This window comes from Lontra canadensis, unplaced genomic scaffold, assembly GCF_010015895.1.
Source record: "Lontra canadensis isolate GAN:19392208 unplaced genomic scaffold, GSC_riverotter_1.0 scaffold11, whole genome shotgun sequence".
NCBI classification, from domain to species: Eukaryota; Metazoa; Chordata; class Mammalia; order Carnivora; family Mustelidae; genus Lontra; species Lontra canadensis.
The window spans coordinates 19,491,326-19,513,286 of NW_022631005.1; the positions used below are offsets into that span (position 1 = coordinate 19,491,326).

The 21,961-nt window shown below is 31.9% G+C and overlaps 1 protein-coding gene across 1 annotated transcript in view; it reads left to right on the top strand.

The window, feature by feature from the left end:
* The window catches only part of LRP1B (LDL receptor related protein 1B), a 1,927,222-nt gene that overhangs the window by 1,665,305 nt on the left and 239,956 nt on the right, over positions 1-21,961 (top strand). Inside the window, exons 54-59 of the mRNA XM_032856138.1 lie at positions 224-364; positions 1,498-1,685; positions 7,414-7,597; positions 12,216-12,301; positions 17,898-18,020; positions 20,070-20,251. Coding sequence (XP_032712029.1) covers positions 224-364; positions 1,498-1,685; positions 7,414-7,597; positions 12,216-12,301; positions 17,898-18,020; positions 20,070-20,251 — 904 coding nt within the window. The remainder of the gene's footprint in view (positions 1-223; positions 365-1,497; positions 1,686-7,413; positions 7,598-12,215; positions 12,302-17,897; positions 18,021-20,069; positions 20,252-21,961) is intronic.

A 21,961-nucleotide genomic window follows, 5' to 3' on the forward strand; every position in this document is an offset into this window, starting at 1 on the left:
GCAATAAGATTGCCTTGTTTTTTATTTTATTTCCTAGGCCTTAATCCTACTTCTCAACCACAAATATTTCTTGCAAGTATGACCACTGTCCCTAAAAGGAATAAGAAACATTTCCTGTAGGAGACATGGGTAACTCCCATTGTTAATTAGGTATAGTGAATGTTAGGGAATGCAGATTTAATATTTGTTATATGAATTAGAATGTTTATTTCTTTGTCTCTAGGATACCGACAGTGCAATGCAGAAGAATTTAGTTGTGCTGATGGACGATGTCTCTTAAATACTCAATGGCAGTGTGATGGAGACTTTGATTGCCCTGATCATTCTGATGAAGCACCTTTAAATCCAAAGTGCAAAAGTGCAGGTACAAAAAATATATAATATTATACTTATTCCCAAATTGGTTTTCAATGACAAAACTGTGACTCTGATTTTCACTTTAGTCTAGTATGATATTCAATGGAAAGAAATGCAAATAATTAAGCGTGTGATGTTACAAGTGACACCATAAAAGATCCTAGTAATCAACTCTGTTTTGCAGCAAGTTTTAGAAATTTAAATCTGTGCTAAAATATGAAGATTTTGGGCAGTGAACCTAATGAATCCATCATCTTGACCCCTTCAAAAAAGTCATTTTTTCTTAATACTTAATTTTATGTGAAAATAATTTCTTTATATGGACCTATTTGAAAACTCAAACAAAATAAGTTGAGATTTACTGAGAGAAAGTCTATATCAGTAATACTTGGGCAAAATGAAGTATATTGCATATCATTTGAACAGAAACATATACATACCTAAAATTGGCCTATTTATCATTTCACTATTCTAGAGACTGAATACATAGTCATATATTTAAAAATAAACCTAATTACCTTTCTCTCATGTACTTTACATGCTAATAGGCTTTCTTTTATCATGTATGATAATGAGTAATGTTCAAGTCATCAGGTTATGAGTAGCTGCAAAACCTAAACTCCTTTTCCATAGCTATATTTGGAACAACTATTATTCACCACAAATGTCCTTTTTATGCCCTGACTTAAAAATGTCAATGTTATATTTCCAAGAAGAAAAAGAATTTAGGAATATCTACCTATTCTAGATTCTTAATTTTTAGTGACATATAATTTCTCAGAGACCTATGGCTTGAGGGAAATGTCAAACTATCATTATACTTTTGAATTAATTCTTCACAATATAGATGAAGACAGAAATACTTAATTAATTTTACTATAGGTGCTTATTTTGGTTGCTAATTTTAATGGCAAAGGAAGATTTTCAGTAAGCATTGAACATGAAAGTACAGTTTGCCTTTGATTTTTTTTATATTTTATGTATAAAATATTACACTACAGAGGATTTTATATGTATATATATATATTCACTATAATTTTTGACAGATAAGTCATCACATTAGTGAATGTTTTCAGCAATTGTAGTATAAAGCAATGGCATGCCCTTTATGTTCCATTTGTTTTATTTTTTTTTTTCCAGAACAGTCATGCAACAGTTCATTTTTTATGTGCAAAAATGGCAGGTGCATTCCCATTGGAGGTCTTTGTGACAATAAAGATGACTGTGGCGATGGCTCAGATGAGAGAAACTGCCATATAAATGAATGCTTGAGTAAGAAAGTCAGTGGATGTTCTCAAGATTGTCAGGACCTTCCAGTCAGTTACAAGGTAGGTACTCATCAAAAATAGTAAATCACATGATACATTGGATTTGTGATAATGAATACCATTCAGTCAGATACGGCTATAATACTTAGAATGCATCATGATGTCTTTAAGTAAAACTACTTAAATAAAAAGTATCTATACAAGCAATTCATAATAATAATGTGATATAAAAACTGTAAAAATGTACTCAGAAAGACAAAAAATGTCAGTGTTTTTCAATATATGCTAAATATAAAAAAGAAAATAAAGCAAGGGAAAACCAGTGTTTAGGGAGATAGTGCCATGTTAATAGCACACAAATATGTATGCAACTCTTAAGTTCCCATTCCTTCCCTCATTCTTCCTCCCATCTTTGAAGTGAAATGGGCTAATTATTTATTTACCACAACACTGGATAATATGATATTATTCATATAAACAGGAAGAAAAAATAGAATTCATCAATTATTAGGACTGAGTGCAGGTACACTAAAAATAAATCATGCCTAATATCCTAATTGCTTTTTGTTAGCACAATTTCCTGAAGAGTGTGATTCACTGACAAAATTGATTGACAGGAATAGCTTTTGAAAGCATTCCTGTTTCATTCATGTTGGAATGGTGGATGCAAATGAGCATAATATTAAAATGAAAGGTGTGCATTAGGTTAACACTGCTTATGTAAGTGTGGGAAAATCTCAGGAAGAGCAATTCATTTGTGAAAGTCAGTGTTTTTAACTGAGCAATAGCTCTGTGTGAATTAGCAATAAGATGTGCTCCTACAAAACACAGAGGCAGTCTAATGCCAGTTAAGACCATTACTGAGATTAGATTTTATTCTACTGTGTTCTGCACTGGGCAGTTAACACCTGGAATACTATGTGCATTAATGGACATGGCATTTTAAGAGGAACCTTGACAAATTGTAGTGTATACAAATTTATGCATCCAGAAGCATAAGGAGTCTGGAACACACGCCATTGGAAGAAGTTTTGCCTGGAGCAAAGACAGCTTATTAACTGAATTCAAATATATGAAATACTGGATTAGGGAACAGACCTAGTCTGAGTTACTTCCAAAGTTGGAATTACGAGTTAGGAAGCGGATTCTGTTCAATATGAGGAAAAGTGTTCTAAAGTACTCTCTTTGCATTGGAATGAGCTGCCTCATTTCTCATTACTAAAATGGTTAAATTGTAGCTAAATGTCTTTTTTTTTTATGTTCAGTTAGCCAACATATAGTACACCATTAGTTTTTGATGTAGTGTTCAATTACTAAATGCCTTTCTTTAAAGCATGCTAGAGAAAATATTTCTGTGTTGCAGAGGTATTGTACCTTTTTCCCTGCCAACTTTGACATTCTATGGCAAGTCAGTCCTATCTAGCGGTAAATTTAGCCAAACAACCACTTTGCCATTTGGAATCTCTGAATTTCTGGTATTATGATTAACTTAACTACATTGATAGGATATTATTGTATATAAATTTAACCAGAGAACTACCATGATCATTTTTCCCTGTGCAAAAACAGAGATAAAAAGTGAAACATTAAGAAAACTATATTTGTTAAAAAAAATTGTCCAAATACTGTATTAAGAAGATTTGGTTAAATTTACATACTTAAAACACACATGTACTCACAAGTGTTGTGTTGTAGGTAAAATGAAACAAGACAAATGAGCCAAAATAACTCTTAATGGGATGAATATGTATCAAGTAATTAATTTTGGCAGTAAATATTTTGAAACCCAATGAAGCAGAAAAAGTATTACCAGTGACTTAGGCACAATCAAAATAGATGTGTTTCCTGAAAAATTAGGGAGTGTGTCATAGAATTATTAGAGATAATTAGTTTAATTTCAGTTCCCAGTTTAGAAATAGTTCTTTAGACCTGTGCATATAATATAATATAATATAATATGAAATATAGAATGTATATATCATAGAATCTGTATCTGCCTATCTACCTAAAGACATTAATTTCAAAGTAGAGCTCTTTATGCTTATCCTGAATGTATTTAAATCTGTTGTAACAACATTGGTGAAATCTAAAAATTATAGAATATAAGGTGGTCACTTTTTGACATAATATGCAGAATGAAGTGTAATACTTTTTAAATGGTTTCATGTGGGGTGCCTGGGTAGTTCAGTTGGTTATGCGTCCAACTCCTGATTTTAGCTCAGGTCATGATCTCAGGGTACTGGAATGGAGCACCACATCGGGCTCTGTGCTCAGCAAGGAGTCTGCTCAAGTATTCTCTTTCTCCCTCTCCCTCTGTTACTCCCCCCATTCTCTCTCTCTTTCTCTCTCTCTCTTTCTCTCTAAAATAAATAAATAAATCTTTAAAAATTAAAATGAAAAAATAAAATGCAATAGAATGCCTGCATATAAGAAGTACCTCGTGCTAAGAAATGCCATGTTTAGAAAATGACTATGGTAGAAATAGGTATCATCCAGAATGCCATGTTAAATCTGTTTTAATTACTTTATAGGGCATGTTACACAGAAATACTTATTTATTGATAATTTTTTAAAAATCAGTGTTTTCACCTTAACTTCTCAGAAAGGAGTCATAGAATGAAGTGAGAATTCTAGTTAAAATAGACAACATATTTAATCATTCAGGAAGTCTATATGTATACCTGACAGAATTGATATGAATAGTGTTCTTGAATATGTACACATGTCAAAACTAATGAATAAAATAAAGCATCTATTGGGGAAACAAGAGCAATATAAAAATTCAAGTAGCTAAGACTAGAATCATAAGTGAGAGATTTAAAAAAAATTTTAATCCAAATATTTTACATATTGTGCTGAGATTTTACACACACACACACACACACACACACACACACATCTATATTCATGATAATTTGTTGATAAGAAATTGAGTAAAAAGCCTTCTATACAACAAAAGGTATCTATATTTTAGGGGGGAGGAGTCAGTTTGTGAGTTTTTCTCTCCATTGAATGAGGAAAACCATCCAATAACCTATTTCTCATGATATCTGTAGAACATGACAAGAAATCCTCCTCCAAAATCTGCAATAAAATGAAAATTGCTTACAAAAGCAAGATGTAGATCTTACAGACTGTGAACAATTTGCACATTTGTTACAAAATAAATATAATGTATCTAACTATTCAAGAGGGAGTAATAACATTTACTAAAAGCAAGGATGTTATTTTGATGTAAAGTATAATTTACCATGTAAAAATAAATGTACCTCTAGGAGAGAAATGAGTTTTAATATATATATATATTAGGAATAAAATAACATTTGCCAAATATCACTTAAAAACCTGCCAAGGAACTTCTCTGAATGCAACAGGAAAAGTTTGAGTACCTGTATTTCTTTCTAGTAGCTATAGGACCTTATATAAAACTTAATACAAATTAGGACAATTTGAAACTGTTCTTAATGATGAAAATATTAAGATGTATTGAATATATATAAATCTCAGTTTCATAAAGATTGTTTTTCTTTATAAATGAAGGTGAAAATTTTTTAAATTTATTTTCTATTAAATGTAGGTGAATCTCTCCTTTTTTACCTTTGAAAATGCAAATAATTATTAGTTTCTTCCATTCAGTTTATGAAAGTTAGACTAGTAGGATTTCCCACTGAGGCCTTTGGGTTATTTAGGAGCAAAAAAAATGTTTTTGTTGGTTATCTTTTAAAAAATCTTCTATTTCAATAAACAATTATTTTAAAAGCTACTGATAAGCTTAAACATTCTAATTTTATTTGTTTATAGAAATGTATATTACATTTGGTAACTTCTACCAATTTTACTTTAAGAAATTTTTTCCATAAATATGTTTTTTATCTAAGCTGTCTCTTTGATATAATAGTTCTATAAGCCTCACATTAGCCATTCAAAGTGATTTCCAGAAATCCCATTAAAACCAGGACATTGTTTATTTCCTTTTATAATACTCTTTGAGAAGAATTCAGTACAGTCTATTAAAATTCCTTTCACTTGTCCTTAAAGTGTCCTTTGAATTCAACACTGTCCTATGTCAGACTATGGCTCTCTGGTTTCCCAACCTCATGACCGCATGACTTATTTTCCACTGCTTTTCAGTGATAACTTTTTGTATCCTGTCATTTTCTCACTTTCTTTTAAAAACTTACTTCTTTTAAAAATTGTGGTAAAATATACCCGACATAAAATTTACCATTTTAACCATTTTTAAGTGTACACTTAGATGACATTAAGCATCTTGCTTTCTTTTGCCATCACAAAGCACCAATTGTCTTGACTTCCTAAATCAGGTAGCAGGGTTAATGTTCTCAAATAAAGTAAGAGTTGAATGAGGAGAGTATGGAAAATCAAGCTATGGCTTTTGCTTTGATTTGCTGGCTTGCTAGTGGGTCCTAGAGATTCAAACAAAACAAAGCAAAACAAAACAAATATTAAAGATTATTAGTTAATTTTTGGTGTAAATTGTTAATGATGAAAGTGCTGAGAGCTTAAAGGGACCCATTCCTGATAAAAGAACTTAATAAAACGTATTTAATTCTCCTTAGAGCCCTTTCAGGTGAAGATGATGCTGCCTCTTCCCCAAGTAATGAATGCTTTTTCTGGTACTTAAAAAACTCAGTTGTTTGCTGACTATTTAATAATGCGCACATATATCTCTAATATTTTCCCAGTAGATACAAAGCTCTGCCATCACCTTTACCTTCAGAAAAATGACTGAGGTTATTATATGTTTGCGCTGAGTAACTCTTGAATACTAGTTACTCTTAACAATTTAGGGTTTCTTTTTAACTCGCTTACTCAGTATTTGCACATTCCTTTATTCAAAGAGTGCTAAATAGTGTTTGTAAAAGTTAATATGATTGTACTCATTTGGCCAATTATAAGTTCATTTTGTGTAATTACAATCCTCTTATAGTACTTGGTTGGAAATGAGTACAGACCTGAAAGACAGTGACGGATCACAGGATCACAGTATGCTACTTCTTTAGGACTGCAAAGACATATATGGTGTGCCACTGTATTCAGAATTTACATGCCATTTAGTCAATATTGCTTATCATCATCAAAGTTTCATATAGTACATCATAGAGATGCTGAAGAAAAGATTTGATGATGCAAATTGATTAATTTATAGTGGGGAAATTGTTACTATTATTTATTTCTCCAGACAATATCAACGTGATTATGGAATCAGACCCAGTAGATAAATATTAATTGAGCCTTGCTGGTGTTACAGACAGTCTCAGATCCCTGACTTTATCCAGGCAGCTTCATCTTTGTGCCTCTAGGTTTCTCATCAGTTCACTAAAAAGAGTAATACCCACATCATAGATTTCTGTAAGGCTCTGATAAAATAACACATGCAACAAGGTTAGTGATCTTCAGAGGTCCATGTAATGGTTAATTCTTAATGATTGTTAAAGTCCTCTGAAAAGACAATCTAATGTAATAGAAAAAGAACATAAGAAGTTGATGGGTGCTGTGGTCATCATCATGCTAGAGCCACATGGGTCTGATGACGTCAGTGAATCTTTCTAATTTTGCCAACCTCAGATGATCAAATGAAGGTATTTGGGAGAATTCTTTTTTAGCTTTACTTAATGTACATAATTCTTATTAAAATCACTGGACACAAAAAGACTTGCCATTACCTATTCTTACATGATTTTCTTTCTTGAATCATGCTAAGGGATATCCAATAGGAAAGGACAGTGACAATGATATGAATTGATTATGAATGTTTTTCATTCTTCAGTGCAAATGCTGGCCTGGATTCCAACTGAAGGATGATGGTAAAACATGTGTAGACATTGATGAATGCTCCTTGGGATTTCCGTGTAGCCAGCAGTGCATCAATACATATGGGACCTACAAGTGCCTCTGTACAGATGGCTATGAAATACAACCTGATAACCCACATGGCTGCAAATCACTCTCAGGTATCGAACTGAACTTGTCCACTGATCCAACCACAGTTACACATATGGATTCTGAGTTTTATAGCCATTCTTACTGAATTCACTCCCCCTTTCTGTGTGTGAGAAATCAAAATTCTTCCCTACTTACCTTGATTTAGGAATCTGTCACTCTAATTTTATGTGCTGTTCACAAACTATTGTGTTTGTTATAAAATTGCATTATGGTCTTATGAATTACTAAGTGCTTTCTAGATTTTGAGAGTCCTCAGAAGTAAAAAGAGCTATTTCCTGCTGCATCACAGGTTCTTAGGAGCAAATTTGGCCAAGGCTATCAAAAAGCCTATTGTGACTCTATTATAATACTTTTTCCTTCTCCCCTATACCATACACACTCATATATGTATGCCAAGGAGAAGAGGTCAATAATGGTAATGGCAATGACGATGGCAACAACAGCAATAAATCAGCTATATAGGACTATTTGAATTCTTCCAGTGATTCGGTGAACATTATTAAATTTCTGTTTGTTCCAAGTAGTGTGTTTGATTTTGTGATTTAGAAAATTCAATAGAACATGGACCATAATTTTAAAAATATTATAATTCATTAGGGGAGAAAATCACACATAGTAAAATAATACAAAGCAATATAAAACAAATAATGACTATTTAAATGAGCAAAAAATGACAGCAAATATGTCTCTTATCCCCTTACTTTGAGTATAATGAATCAAATTAGCATTGCTAATTTCTTATGTATATGCATATCATATACATGACACCATTTAAAACATTAGATATTTTATTTACTTACATAAAATAAATTCCAGGGACAGAAATTCTTAAAATCAGCTTTCAACTGGTTAAACCTTTGCACATTTTGGAGACAAAAAGTAGCCCTTTCAAAATTTTTTTTTTATTTCATAGTTACTTATTCTTGGAATATTCATTACTGAATCAATTTGTGTATTATTTGGAGACAGTTTTTTTGCTGTTGTTTGTTTGTTTTTGTTTTTGTTTTTTTGTTTACCAACCTACTTGGTACATCATGCATTCAGTGACTTAGGATAAGAGATAAAATCTCAAAACCAGTCAGTGTTTTTATTACTTTAAGCTTTTTGCTAAGGATGGTATAAAGGGGATGAATGCTAATGATTACAATTTTGGTCTTATTATGTAATGTATCCATGCTGTAGCTGTTTCTCATTAACAGTAATAATTAGAAACTAATAATAATTTTAATACAAAAACTGTTGCTGAAGCAGAGTTTAATACAAAAACTGTTGCTAAAGAGAGGATAGATTCCAACTTACTGAGATAGAGTTGACATAAAACTATATAACTTTATTTTTAAATTTTTAATGCTATGTAACTTTAAATTGTATAATGCATTGATTTGATACACTTATATACTGCAATATCATTGCCACCATAGTATTATGAACACTTCCATCACTTCACCTAATTACCATTTCTTTTTTCTGGCAAAAGCATTTAAGCTCTACTCTCTTAGCAACTTTTAAGTATGTAGTATTATTATCTATAATCACCAGGCTGTGCCTTTTATTCTCAGGCTTTACTTGTCTTCTAACTGAAAGTTTGTACTTTTTAACCAACATCTCCCCATTTCCCTTACCCCTCATCCCTGGTAAACACCATTTACTGTCTGTTTCTATGAGTTTGTTATTGTTGAGATTCGATGTATAAGTGATCTCACATAATATTTGTTTTTCTCTGACTTATTTCACTTGGTATAATGTCCTCAGGGATCATCCAAGTTATTGTACATGGCAGGATTTTATTCTTTGTCATGATTAAATAATATTCCATTGTGTATAAGTCTGTATAATATTACATATGCCTGTGATATAAAAATATTTAATATATACTAATATATTATGCAGACATTGCATGTGATATAATATGCATATGTATAAATACAAATATATAAATTAAAGATGCATTTGAATATAGATATTTTACATATAAACATATTTACACATATGTGTGTATATGTCACATCCTCTTTATTCAACTGTTGATGGACACTTAGGTTGTTTCCATGTCTTGAATGTTGTGAATAATGCTGTCATTAACATGGGAATGTAGATATATCTTTGTTACCCTGTTTTCAATTCCTTTGGCTAAATAACCAGCAGCGAGATTCTTGGGTCATTTGTTAGTTCAATTTTTACCTTCTTTAGAAACCTCCATACTGTTTTCTATAGTGGATTTATATTCCTACCAATAATGGACAAAGGTTCCCTTTTCTCACATCCTTGCCAACACTGGTTATCTCAAGTTTTTTTGGTGATAGCTATTCTAATAGGTGTAAGGTGATATCTCATTACGGTTTTAATTTGCATCTCCCTGATGATTACTGATGTTGAGCATCTTTTCATGTACTTGTGGGCCATTTGTATGTCTTCTTTGGAAAAATGTCTATTCAGATCCTCTGCTTATTTTTATTTATTTATTTGTTTATTTATTCTCCCCCCTCAGAGAGAGGGAGTGTTAGAAAGAGAGGGAGATAGAGAATCTTAAGAAGGCTCCATGCCCAGCTCAGAGCCCAACACAGGGATCATTCTCACAACCCTGAGATCATGACCTCATGAGCCAAAATCAAGAGTCAGATGCTTAACAGACGGAGGCACCCAGGTAGCCCTCCTCTGCCCCTTTTTAAATCAATTTTATTTTTTTATTGATTTGTATGATCTCTTTGTATATGTTCAATATTGACCCTAATATTAACATCTTATCAAATATATAATTTTCAAATACTTTCTCCCATTCCATAGGTTGCCTTCTATCTATGTTATTTCTTTTGCTGTGCACAGCTTTTTAGTTTGATATATTTCTGCTTATTTTTGCTTTTATTACTTGTGGCTTTTTGTGTTGTACCTAAAATAATCATTTCCAAGAACTTAATGGAGACTTTTCTCAATGTTTTCTTCTAAGAGTTTTATAATTTCTGGTATTACATTTGAGCAGTAAAGAACATAACTGCCTAAGTATTAAGGTAGACCATAACTGACCAATTTCATATTTATAAATATAGTTGACAAGAGATGGCAAGGCACCTTCAACTCCACAGCCGACTCCCTTTAGTAGGGTTCAGAGTCTCAATTTACCATCAACACAAAGACTGAATGATTGGGGGTGCTGCCCTTGCTAATGGAAAGTGTCCAGGATGTGTGGCACACATTTCTAACCCCTGGCATGTAAAGTATGCTAAAATATAATATAACACCCTATGCATTATATATTTACTGTGAAACTAAAAGATAAAAAGAGGAATGTAATAATTTTTAACATAAATTTAACAAACAGGACAATAACTCTATAACAATAAATGATTCATAATAAAATCCATATTAAATTACATAAAGTGACTACCATTTTCATTGCATTTTTTTTTCCTAATTTCTCCTGACACTAAATTTGCTTATCAGGGACTAAATATATGACTTTATCTTAGAAAAAAAGCTCTTTAAAAAGAATTTGAACAAAACTTTGATTGAATTGACCCAGGATTATAACAATCAAGGATGTGGTCAATTTGAGTTTAAATTATTCAGATATGTATTCATATAAATGTGCTATACAAACTATCTTAATATTTTTTATTTAAAAATCCAGTTTGTGGGGGGAGACACCGGGTGATGCACTCAGTGAAGCATCTGACTTGGTTTTGGCTCAGGTTGTGATCTCAGAGTTGTTAGATTGAGCCCCCTGTCAGGCTCCACCACTCAGCAAAGATTCTTTATATCCCTCTCTCTCTCTAGAATAAATAAATAAATCTTTAAAAAACAAAATAAAAATCCATTTTGTTTCCCAAAAAAATCAGTTTTAAGAGAAAACTGATCTAAAGTTTTACAGAATTTTCATATATTTGGAGCATGGTCAGATTCTTACTATTATCTATTCTAGATTCTAGAGCAAACGAGATACTATAACATACTACAACAAATGAGATACTACAACATAAACATACTAGACAAACTATAAGAAGGAAATAAAGACATTGATGACCATTAAAGGGCTTAAAAAGCCAGATTATAGGGAAAGGTAAAATTAATAAACAAAAATTATAGAATCCAGAGTTCCAAAAGTATCTAGGGGAAGTCTCCAGGCAGATTTAAAAAATATGTATACATATATAGATAAATACATAGATAGATACATAGGCAGTGATACTCTTGATCTTCACCAAAGTCATTCTGACAGCATAAACTGTTTATTTGATTATCAAGAATGACTTTTCTGATTATATGAATTAAATATATTGTAAGTTCTAAAATAGGTGTAGTGTATTATTTCCTGAAACTCATTAAAAAATTGGATTATGACAGCAGATATTTTCCACCAATTCTGAATAAATTAGATAATCTACTGTTCATGAAACTTGAAGGGAAGAGAGGGATGCATTTAGAATTATCTGGATCTTCCATACTGCCTGGGTATCTGCTATCTTTTCATTTTATTATCAATTGATATTCTCGGTGTGAATTTTTTTAACCATTAATCTACCAGAAGGCACTGAATTTAAATTTGTAATGCTGCAAAAACTGAAATTGAAACTAAGCAAAGTTGAAAACCATACATATGGAATTTTAATTACATTTTGTCTTGGTATTTAGATGAAGAACCTTTTCTAATTCTGGCTGATCATCATGAAATAAGGAAAATTAGCACTGATGGCTCCAACTATACACTTTTGAAACAGGTATGACATTGTCATAATGATTTCATGTTTAATATGGGTACTCCAGATATGCACTAGAATTATAGAAATATCTCACAATTAAAATTTATGAAGCACTTACTTATGGACACATGCATATATATATATATATATAAGATTACCATAGATTTTATTTTATTTGAATTGTCCAGGTGATATTCCCAACATGTTACATCACACCATATCTAAGAAAGTAAAAAACAAAACAAAAATAAAAAACAAAAAAAAAAAACAAATGAACAAATAAACAAACTAAAAAGACAACAACAAAAGTAAGGTATAATTAATGGAAGGGAAAACTGTCTCAAGAAAAGCTAGATTAGAAAAAGCATAAAATTATCTTTAAAGTCTTTTTTATGTTACCCAAATTGTTTTTATCCCTTGGGATTTAAAAATGAATACCTTTTCAAGAATTTTAAGTTTCCGTTTATAGAACTAAGAAATAAAGTAGGATTGATGATCTCTAGCTTTTAAAATTTAGGATTAGCAAGGGAGCAAAAATGTAATGGTAATCCAACCATGGTTCAAAGGTTGTGAGGCACATATTTTCAGTCTTACCCTCTTCATCCCTCAACGTATCCACTCCAAGAGAGTCTAGGTTGATACGTTTTGATGTTTAAGTTCTATGGTCAGAGTTTACTTATATATGTTATTTGAGATAAAAAGGTATGATTTCCATTTTAGGACAGGATAGAAAACTCTGAATTGCTCACCTCAACTTTTATTTTTCACAGTCTTCAGTGAAAATAGCATAAAATCAAGTCACTAAAACTACAGTGCTTACTACATGGACTAGACAAATCATATGCAGTTAAGTATACCATATTTTTAGTTGTCAGGAGAAATAGTTTCTTTGGGAAGGTTCAGTTGGTATATGTTTTGCTACAAATGTCTTTTTGCCCCAGACCATATAATAGTGACATAAATATGTGAAAGCACTGTCTAGAACAAGTGTGCAAAAAAAAAAAAAAGAAAGAAAGAAAAAAAGGACATTTCTTGTTCTTATAATATGTTTGTGCCAGCATTAGGCATAGGAAAAAAAGGCCATTCATGTGGTGATTTTTCAACATAAGGAAAATTACTTAACTACAACTATTTTGTCACTGACTGACGGATTCCTCCATTGCCATTGCCAGTTTCATTCATTTCTTTTAAGAATTTAGTTTCATTTTAAGTGAAAATATTCATTAGCAATGGGACACTGACTCTCCCTGACAGTTGGATTTTCCGGTTTTCCTTTAAGTCACAGATTGAAGATGAAACGTTCACATAAAAATCTAGATTTCAGGCTACTTCTGAAAATAAACAGAAAGGTATAGCAGTACTGGGCTCACATCCTTGAATGTCCACAATCCAAACCCTGTAGCAGTTGACACTTTGATGTAGAGGCCAACACTCTCCAATTCACTGGAGTCGTCAGACTTCCTGTGCACTCATCATGCATATACTTGTTGATGAATGTCTGTGAGGTTTAGATTCTTGCTCTTGAGATTAGAGTGTGCCGCCAACATTCACTGTATCATTAGAGAGAAGAATCTCTCATTGTGAACCCTGCAGAGACTGGGAAAAATGTAAAATATTTTCATGATGTTTATAAAAACTAAACAGAAATCTATTTAAAATATAAGAATTAAACCACTGTCTCTTTAAGAGATGCATAAAATAAGAATAATAATTATATGTCTATCTATCTATCTATCTATCTATCTATCTCTAGGAAACAATTCCAGAGAAAAAGTTTTAGCATATATAATGTGAAAAATGTTTGCAGCCCAAATGGCTTTCTACATTATTTAACTTGATTCTTTTTTTCTATGCAGCCTAATTTTAAGCTTATAACAAAGTTACAAAGTCCTAAAAATCATCTTTTTCTTTTGGAGTAGGTCTCTATATCCCCTCTAAGCCTCTCTACACCTTTAAAGTTGAATGTGCCAGCCACTGATTTCCTCATATGATATCTGGAAAAGAGACATACTTATTTTCTCTTTACTGGATTGTTTTTGTTTGTTTGTTTAGCATTTCTTCCTTTTAGATTCTGCTATCAGAAAAGGAGAAAGTTCTTTCTTTAGAACACTCTGTGTATAAGCTCAGTTGAACTAATAACTAGAATAACAACAGTATTTATTGACTTCATGAAGACCATAACAGAGCTTCAATGACATCTCCTTGCTTTATTTTCCAACCCTGTGACTCAGGACATTTCTGCCAGTATCCCTTTTGTCTTTTCATGGATAACATGTTACCAGAGATTATTCTTAATGGAGCAAAATGATTTTTTTCTGTATGCATCATTTAAGTCTCTTTCATATATCCAGATTTCTTTAATATACATGTTCAGATAGAACTTCTTTTCCTGATATCGTTTTCAACGATTGTCATTCACTAGTACCTAAGTGGGGGTGACTATCAGATGGTTTTCTTTGTGTAGTGTTTATGGAAATGAAGGGGGAGTGAGAAAAAAGAGGAAGCTCATGAGGACTCTGAACATCTGTGTATTTGGAAAGCATTTATTAATGTGACCACTGAGCAAGGAAATAGACACACAAAAAGCTAGACAGAACCCTTACATCCAGTTTTGCCTGCAGTCTGTTTGGAATATATCATTTCTGTCAGGGGTGATATTTTAAACTACAATTCATTAGAGCATTATAGGAATTTTCAAGGAGTTCTAAGCAGTAGAAACAGGTTTTTGGTTTTTTTTTCCTCAGAGATTTCTGTCTGTATGTGCAGAATGAAGTAAAAAATGGAAGTAATTATCTCCCCATATTTCTCTCAGTCAAAATAAGTGAAAAGACATCCTTGCCTTAAGTTTGGGAGGATTTTTTTGGTGTGTGTGTGTGTGTGTAAGTGATTAAGAACAATTACCATAATATCTTGAATTTTATTCTCTCTGTTGTAGTCTGTACAATCTTATGAAGCATTACAGTGAAAAATTATAACAACTGGTAGATTATTTTTTACTCTACGTATTCTAAAACATAGTGGTAGCTCGGCCAGCTATAACTTAAATTCATATACCACATGCATAAAGAAAATGTACTGTAATAACATGGATTTTGGAAGTAAAATGCATTAATCAAGTATTAATTTGCTTAATTTAAGAGCATTAATCAAGTGGTTTTCCAGTGTTATCCAATTCAATCCTAGCAGTGGTTTTTACTCCAGTAAAATTGCATTGGGAAACAAAACACAATTTCCTAAATTAATCATCTTGAACCAAAGGGTGCAAATCTTCAGCTATAGAAATGAAAGAAGCAAATAGGATTTTGATGAAACCAATTTTCAGCTCTAAAACCACTGGGATGACTCTAGTGTTTAGACATTATTTTGACCATGACCTTGGCTGTTTTAATGTTCCTTGCATATGATTCTGCAAAGAGAGAATTGCAAACTTTTCTGTGGGGATTAAGGGTAAAGCTGTAGAAAACTACTATTGGAGTGAATTTATTAAACTCTGTACAGAACTTGGAATATACTCAATTTATATTTTAAAACTTCATAGACCACTTTCCAGATATGTATGCTGAAGCGCATTGTTAAGGAGTCCTCCAGGTTTTAGCTTGTGAATGAATATTTAACAAATCTTTTCTTTCTGTGATTGATTATTTTAAGCATTAATGGTCATTATTTTTGATTAGTAATATCAGTAAGAAATATACTTGTGTTTATTCACCTGGGTATAGTGAGGAATTTAGACACTATCATGTGTACTTACATCTCTTACTTAATGACTAATGGCAGGCAGTTCCAAACTGTCAGGCTGTTTCAGGTTAACTTTGTAATCTGGGGCAGAGGAAGGAGATTGCTCATGTTAAGCCAAATAAAAACACAAGGTTTGAAACTATAATTTTAATGTCATTACCACTAGAATTCAGCCCTGCTGAGAGAAAAAAAAAATCTACATTTGCCAGAACCTTCTCTGAATTGCTTCTATAACTCAGCCATCCTCAGTCTTCTAGACCGTTAGAAAGAAATAAAATATGAACAGTAATAATTTAGCCTTGACCTGAGTCTTATAAAAGAGTATATAAATCTAAAGCAGGGTCATTATATTTGCTTTTGAATTTGGAGAATAGATCTGGAAACTGATTTGGGGAATAGATGTGGAAATTACCAGATGTTGTAATTATCATCCTTCCTTTCCCTCCCCCTCCAACAAAACAAAATAGCTCATCTCCCTGAAGGTGCTAATCTTTACTCATAGGACGATAGCTACTTATAAATGACCCCCAAAATAATTTGAGTCTTAATTATAATTTTAGGTTGACTGTAGATATAAGCAAGTGTACAACAGATATAAAGATATGGCTCTCTAGGGCTTCGCCAAATATCTATAGTGTCAATTATTTTAATACATAAAATTCATATATTAATAACTATCCAAGCCTTAAAAATGAGTTAACACAATGGAAATCCTGATCCAAGTTTTGTTAGTCCATTGGCGTAGTAAATCTATGAGCCCTGACGAAAGGTCAGAATTAAATTAATCCCTCAAAATCATTTTAATAATTCAGCACCTAAAAAAGATTTCCAGATCCTGATGTACAATTCTCAAATCAAATCTGTCAAAAGGCACACCCACCACACTGTAGAGCTGTGGTATCCAGAAACCTATCAGTTGGATTCGTGTTCAGTTTTGTTACCTTCTAAAAAAGACAGGAGTCTGAAGGCAGGCATTCCCTACTCTTTCTATGTGGAATAAAAAGATGTTGACCACCCAGTTCCTCTTTAGTCAAATACTGACAACTCTCCTAAGATTATAAATTTTAAATTCTGACATGGCACTCTCTTGGCTGAAGGGCCCTTGGAAGCAGGAAGAAACAAAATGAGGCAGCTGATTTATCTTGTTGAGACAAATGATTTTGGACAAAGTCAATTCTAAACTTTCTTTTCTGACTGATCAGATGGCTATCCAGGGCTCATTTTCAATCTTCAGGGGTCTTTGGCCTTTCCAATTTAGATGTACTCTCTTTTCTGGTTATTCTACACAACAGATAATAATGACATTAAATTCATACTTTTTAACATTAACCTAAAGTGAGAGTCTTTCACTTTATCTCCCTAAAAGCAGATTTTTTTTTCCACTCACAGTACTGGCTATTTACTTAAATCTTTACCTATAAGTAGTCCAAAATTTTTGTGACCCGCATGGAAAGTATTTTCAAATGAATTATGCAACATGTTAAGTGTATGGTACAGAGAAGATATAAACATAAAGTGCTTTTAAAAAGAATTGGTCACGGGGCACCTGGGTGGCTCAGTGGGTTAAAGCCTCTGCCTTCGGCTCAGGTCATGATCCCGGTGTCCTGGGATCGAGCCCCACATCGGGCTCTCTGCTCCGCGGGGAGCCTGCTTCCTCCTCTCTCTCTCTGCCTGCCTCTCTCTGCCTACTTGTGATCTCTGTCTGTCAAATGAATAAATAAAATCTTTAAAAAAAAAAAAAAAAAGAATTGGTCACAAGTGCTCTTCCTAACTATTTAGGTTCAAAGGAAGGTAGTGATTCTTATGAAGTAAAACAAAACATTTTAAAATAATTTCTATAAACTATTATTCAAACATATCCTTTTTTTATTTTTAGGGATTAAACAATGTTATTGCTATAGATTTTGATTACAGAGAAGAATTCATCTATTGGATTGATTCTAGCCGACCCAATGGCAGCCGCATAAATAGAATGTGTTTAAATGGAACTGACCTTAAGGTAACTACATGTTACAGTGATGGGATTATTGAATATTTTATTGGTATATCTGACTTGAATAGAAAATACTATTTCATGGTAATAATACAACTCATAGAATGTATTAGGTTGATTTGAATTTCACATTTGTACAGTGCTAATACATACCTTAAATATGAAATATGAGGCTTTTTAATCCATATGTTTCATTATAACACAACTTCTTGCGATAAGATAGAAATCAAATTGGGAAAATAAAATTCGGAACTTTATTCACAACCCTACAAAACGTGAGGGATGCTTTTGGCTTGAATGATTAGTGCCTGACGTGCAATTGTGTTGATTTATATAAAAGGGAAAGTTGAGTCTGAGAATCTATAATTGAAAAAATTAATTACTAGACTCTAGATTGAAATTATAGCTCTATTAAAATTAACCTTCAATACACGGAAATAATTGAATGCATTTCTGTTAAATCATGAATGTTCTGATCAGACAGCATCATAATTAAATATATGTCACATTCTAGATATAAGCTACTTGGCACTATTTTTGAGTTATCTTGGGTTTTATGTTCTGCTGAAGTGAGCACAGTGTTACCTTGTGTTTTAAAATAAAATTATATGAAAAAATAAAATAATTTTTGCTGCCTATATGAAGTAAAATATATTATAAAAATATTTAAATTCAAGTACATAGAACCTATCAATTACTTCAAATTTCTTTGTAGCCGTCTCTAATATCATACAGAAATTTTTAGTGGAAACAATCATTTTTGAAAATATTAATAAAATCTTGAAATATGTATATACAATACCAAGACAACCAGTGTGATTGTATTTATATATAAGCTTTATATATTTATGTATAAACTGATAATTTTAAATGAAATACCAGTTTATTTATAGAACAAAGAAACAGATGAATTTTGTCTTTTTTAATTCTTTGACTATTTATAACGAAATTGTAAAAGTACCATCACTCAAACTTGATCATATTTTTTTACATTTAAATTTTTGGTTTCTTTTATATTTTTTAATATCTTTTAATATTTTAAAGGATTAATTATCTACTGCCTTGGGACTACTAGCACATTAGGACCTTAAATCATGTCATAACATAGGGTCACAAAATGAATCATATTTCTATAGAGATAACTAATTCACTGATTTTCATGTAGATTGTCAGCCATGCCAATTTTTTTAAAGGTAGAATTTGGGAGAAAGAAGAAAAGATATCTTTAATTCACTACAGTAGATTGATACCATTAGTTTCTGAAAATGCTATTTGTTATCTTTACTACTGGCGACATTAGGGAAAGAATAACTATATTTCTTGTTTCTAATATATAACCATTGACTGTTGTATGGCCCCAAATTTCAGTTTCTCCTTTCACATAATCCTCAAATCATTGAGAACTCAGAAATAGCAGTTACACAGAATCTTTGGTTATTTTATATGCATCATGTTTATACATACAAAGTTTATATCCTTATTATAGCTGATATTGACATGGGTTAGAATGAAGTGCAGCAGTCATATTAATTTCACTTCCTTTGTTTAGGTTGAAATAAGGTATGTTCTCGCTTGTATTTTTTTTCCTCTTGTTGTAGTAGATAATTTAAATAGGGCAAGTCAAGAGCAGTTAGGAAAGTAGAGAATGCCATTGGTATCTCCTCCAAAACCTGTTAAAAGTAAATAATATCAATAATTCTGTGCATGTGTCTTTGTGTATGATAGAATTTCTCCCCCCAGTTTTCAGAAGACTGTAAACTATAACAATAATGTCATCAACAAATTTCTAGCTGCCCAACAGTTTTTTATTTTGGTGTTTACTTCATAACTCCATATGTCATATTTAGGGGACTGATTACAGATATTGTAATTCCTTGCATCTCAAATGAGTAAGTAATTTTATTAGGGTAAATGTGTTCTATGTTTTATGTTTATCTAGATTCTATTTCTAATGTTTAAGTAGAATTCTATTATCTCTGTAAAAATCAAAAAGCAGTTGCTCAGTTCTTAAACTAGGTATTTACATTGTTAACTTTTAAATTCTTATCTTGTTAGGTAGTGCATAACACAGCTGTCCCCAATGCACTTGCTGTCGATTGGATTGGAAAAAACCTCTATTGGTCTGACACAGAAAAGAGGATCATTGAAGTATCCAAACTCAACGGTTTATACCCTACTATACTTGTTAGCAAAAGGCTGAAATTCCCCCGGGACCTGTCTTTGGATCCTCGAGCTGGGTTTGTAACAAATATTGACAATCTTAAATTAAAGATAGAAAGTGTGGATTACATTCAATGTGGTAAAGTAGGTTTGAACATGAAAACCAAGATTAAGTGTAATGTGTAGAATTCTTACTGGGAAGTCAAAAATAGGAATGTGACTACCACAGTGAAAAAGAAAAACATTTAAAATGATGAGCTTTTGCACAAGTATTTTTAAAAGTTTTAAATGCAACTGTTTTTCTAAGTAATCTATAAATGTAGTGGAAATAAATAAAATGTGCAGATTTCTCTAATTTTAATGCCTTTAAATCTTGGAGGAAAAGAAGCGATTGTGGTTGATCATGAATACAGATGATATAATTCCTGTACCACTTTAGGGCAAGAGACATAAGTATTGTCCATGAATAATAAATAACAAGTACATTATCCATGCATTCCAAAGGGATAGCAAAATGGAAATACTGAGAAAGATTCATATTGGAGCTGTGTTTGAGTTGCATTTCATTGTAAGAAAGGAGAACAAGTCATTGTAAGGGTTAAGGACAGCAGTCTGGAGATTCCAGATGAGGGAAGAACACACAATAAGGTGTCGGAATTTAGGAGTCAAAGTCAGATATGTGGCTGCTAATGTTCTGTAGACTATGACCATTATCATTCACTTTTAATTGTGTTGTTTTGGTAGAGAAGGCATGCCTTTCCTTTTTTTTTTTTTTTTTCTCCCACTATAATTTAAAGTGATTACATACTCCAAAATGATCTCTGTAGAAGTTCAACCTTCTCAACATGCTTGTTAAAAGAACAAATTTAGAGAAAATGTGATTCTTTAAAATAGGACACATTCACAGTAAAGTGTCATGATAACAGTAGTGCTCTAAATTTTCTGCTATATACACTAATTTCACTTAATATGTCTCATGAAATCACTGCTTTTATTATATCATATATAACAACTAGTAATCGTTTCTTGCTAATGTGTTACAACTGTTTTTTTTTTCTTCCCTTATGTTTATAATTGGCAATGTGATCATATCACTGTATATTTTATAGCTTAATTTTAAACTTTATTTTGGGTAAAAGCAGTACCTAACAGGAGAAGACTTATACTGTAAATACTCTTCTGTTTCCAAGGTAATGTACAACTTTTAGGTTTTTGCTATAAAATTATGTAACCATTTTGTTACCTTTTAAAGTATTTTCCTTACCATAGCAACAGGAGTTTCAAAAGAGTGTCAATTCCATTTTAATTGAAACAGTCACAAGAGAGTTTGTTTTTAATATGTCTCAGGAAATAATGGCCAGTTGTACTAAGTTTGACTATTGTCATCATTCATTCATAAGAATGTGAATATTTTAATTACTTCAGTATTTTATCAGATGATATTTATTTTAGTGTGTTCAAACCATTGTCCTTTTCTTCAAAACCAATATGGTTGGCTTAGCTTCTCATTTTATACTCTCCAAGATGCTTCATATTAAACAAACAAGCATTACCTGTAGATCATAATAGTATTGTGGAATTTATTAGTTATAAAGCAAAAACTCTGTCTTTGCCTAGTGAACACAGCTGAGCTTAGCTTTAAGTTTTATTTCTCCTGGGTTATAGGTATTATTACCCTGTATACTGAAAGCAGCCTTAAGTTATCATTAACATAAACCCATCCATCAAAAGTGTCAGTTAAAACAGTGAAGTACTAAATTACTGTAAATATTATGAAAGACTCCCTT